The sequence below is a fragment of the Lagopus leucura genome, unplaced genomic scaffold (assembly GCF_019238085.1).
Source record: "Lagopus leucura isolate 7727_CA_CO unplaced genomic scaffold, USGS_WTPT01 34119-0_obj-0_obj, whole genome shotgun sequence".
Taxonomy (NCBI): domain Eukaryota; kingdom Metazoa; phylum Chordata; class Aves; order Galliformes; family Phasianidae; genus Lagopus; species Lagopus leucura.
In genome coordinates, this window is record NW_024966697.1 from 1,979 (window position 1) to 3,908 (window position 1,930).

The window sequence follows — 1,930 nt, forward strand, 5'->3', positions numbered from 1 at the left end:
GTGACCCCATGACCCCTGGCCCTGTGACCCCATTCGCCATGACCCCCTGTCCCCTCATCCTGTGACCCCACGACCCCTTCCCTTGCCCACAGACCCCTCACCCCATGACCCCCTGACCCCTGACCCCTCAGGGTGCCATCGTGGCGGTGACGGGGGACGGCGTGAACGATTCCCCGGCGCTGAAGAAGGCAGACATCGGCATCGCCATGGGCATCGCGGGCTCAGATGTGTCCAAGCAGGCAGCAGACATGATCCTGCTGGACGACAACTTCGCCTCCATCGTCACCGGCGTCGAGGAAGGTGACCGCCATCCCCCTCCCCCCCTTGTCCCCAAGGGCCACTGTGGTGGCAGCAGGGTGACACCGATCTGCCCCCCCCGTGTCCCCGCAGGGCGCCTCATCTTCGACAACCTGAAGAAGTCCATCGCCTACACGCTGACCAGCAACATCCCCGAGATCACGCCCTTCCTCCTCTTCATCATCGCCAACATCCCGCTGCCCCTCGGCACCGTCACCATCCTCTGCATCGACCTGGGCACCGACATGGTCAGCTGCCCCACAGCCTGCCCCATAGATGCTCCCCCATGGCCGCCCCATAGATGCCCCATGGCTGCCACTTGGCACCATTGTCATCCTCTGCATTGACCTGGGCACTGACATGGCCAGCTGCCCCACAGTCTGCCCCATGGCTGCCCCATAGATGTCCCATAGCTGCCTCAAAGCTACCCCATGGCTGCCCCATAGATGCCCCGTAGCTGCCCCATGGCTGCCCCATAGATGCCCCACGGCTGCCCCTTGGCACCATCGCCCTCCTCTGCATTGACCTGGGCACCGACATGGCCAGCTGCCCCACAGCCTGCCCCATGGCTGCCCCATAGGTGTCCCATAGCTGCCTCAAAGCTGCCCCATGGATGCCCCATAGATACCCCATAGATGCCCTGTGGCTGCCACTTGGCAACAACGCCATCCTCTGCATCGACCTGGGCACCAACATGGCCAGCTGCCCCACAGCCTGCCCCATGGCTGCCCCATAGATGTCCCATAGCTGCCCCATAGCTGCCCCATAGATGCCCCATGGCTGCCCCTTGGCACCATTGCCCTCCTCTGCATCAACCTGGGCACCAACATGGTCAGCTGCCCCACAGTCTGCCCCATAGATGCTCCCCCAAGGCTGCCCCATGGCTGCTCCATGGCTGCCCCATAGATGCACCATAGCTGCCTCAAAGCTGCCCTGTGGCTGCCCTGTAGCAGCCCCATAGATGCCCCACGGCTGCCCCTTGGCCCCATCGCCCTCCTCTGCATCAACCTGGGCACCAGCTATGCCCCATAGCTGCTCCATAGCTGCCCCATAGATGGACCCACAGCGTGTCCCATGGGGTTCCAAGGTGTGACACAGGACGCCCCCCCCCAGGTCCCCGCCATCTCCCTGGCCTACGAAGCAGCTGAGAGTGACATCATGAAGCGGCAGCCGCGCAACCCCCGCACCGACAAACTGGTGAACGAGCGCCTCATCAGCATGGCCTACGGGCAGATCGGTGCGTGGGGGGGCTGCTGGGGGGCGCTGTGGGCAGGGGGGATACTGGGGGCTGCTGGTGGTCAATGGGGGCTGCTGGTGGGCAGTGGGGGCTGCTGGGGGCTACTGGTGGTCAATGGGGGCTACTGGTGGCCACTGGGGTCTACTGGTGGTCAATGGGGGCTACTGGTGGTCAATGGAGGCTACTGGTGGTCAGGGGGAGCTACTGGGGGCTGCTGGTGGTCAATGGGAGCTACTGGTGGGCAGTGGGGGCTGCTGGTGGTCAATGGGGGCTGCTGGGGGCTGCTGGTGGTCAATGGGGGCTGCTGGTGGTCAATGGGGGCTACTGGGGGCTGCTGGTGGTCAATGGGGGCTACTGGTGGTCAGGGGGAGCTACTGGGGGCTGCTGGTGGTCAAT

General features: G+C 64.6%; 1 protein-coding gene across 1 annotated transcript in view; it reads left to right on the top strand.

Annotated features, from left to right (window-relative positions):
* LOC122192733 (sodium/potassium-transporting ATPase subunit alpha-2-like) overlaps positions 1 to 1,930 on the top strand; it is a gene marked incomplete at its 3' end in the record, with an annotated part of 6,166 nt that overhangs the window by 1,565 nt on the left and 2,671 nt on the right. The window contains exons 2-4 of the mRNA XM_042893385.1: positions 132 to 300; positions 391 to 545; positions 1,411 to 1,534. Coding sequence (XP_042749319.1) covers positions 132 to 300; positions 391 to 545; positions 1,411 to 1,534 — 448 coding nt within the window. The remainder of the gene's footprint in view (positions 1 to 131; positions 301 to 390; positions 546 to 1,410; positions 1,535 to 1,930) is intronic.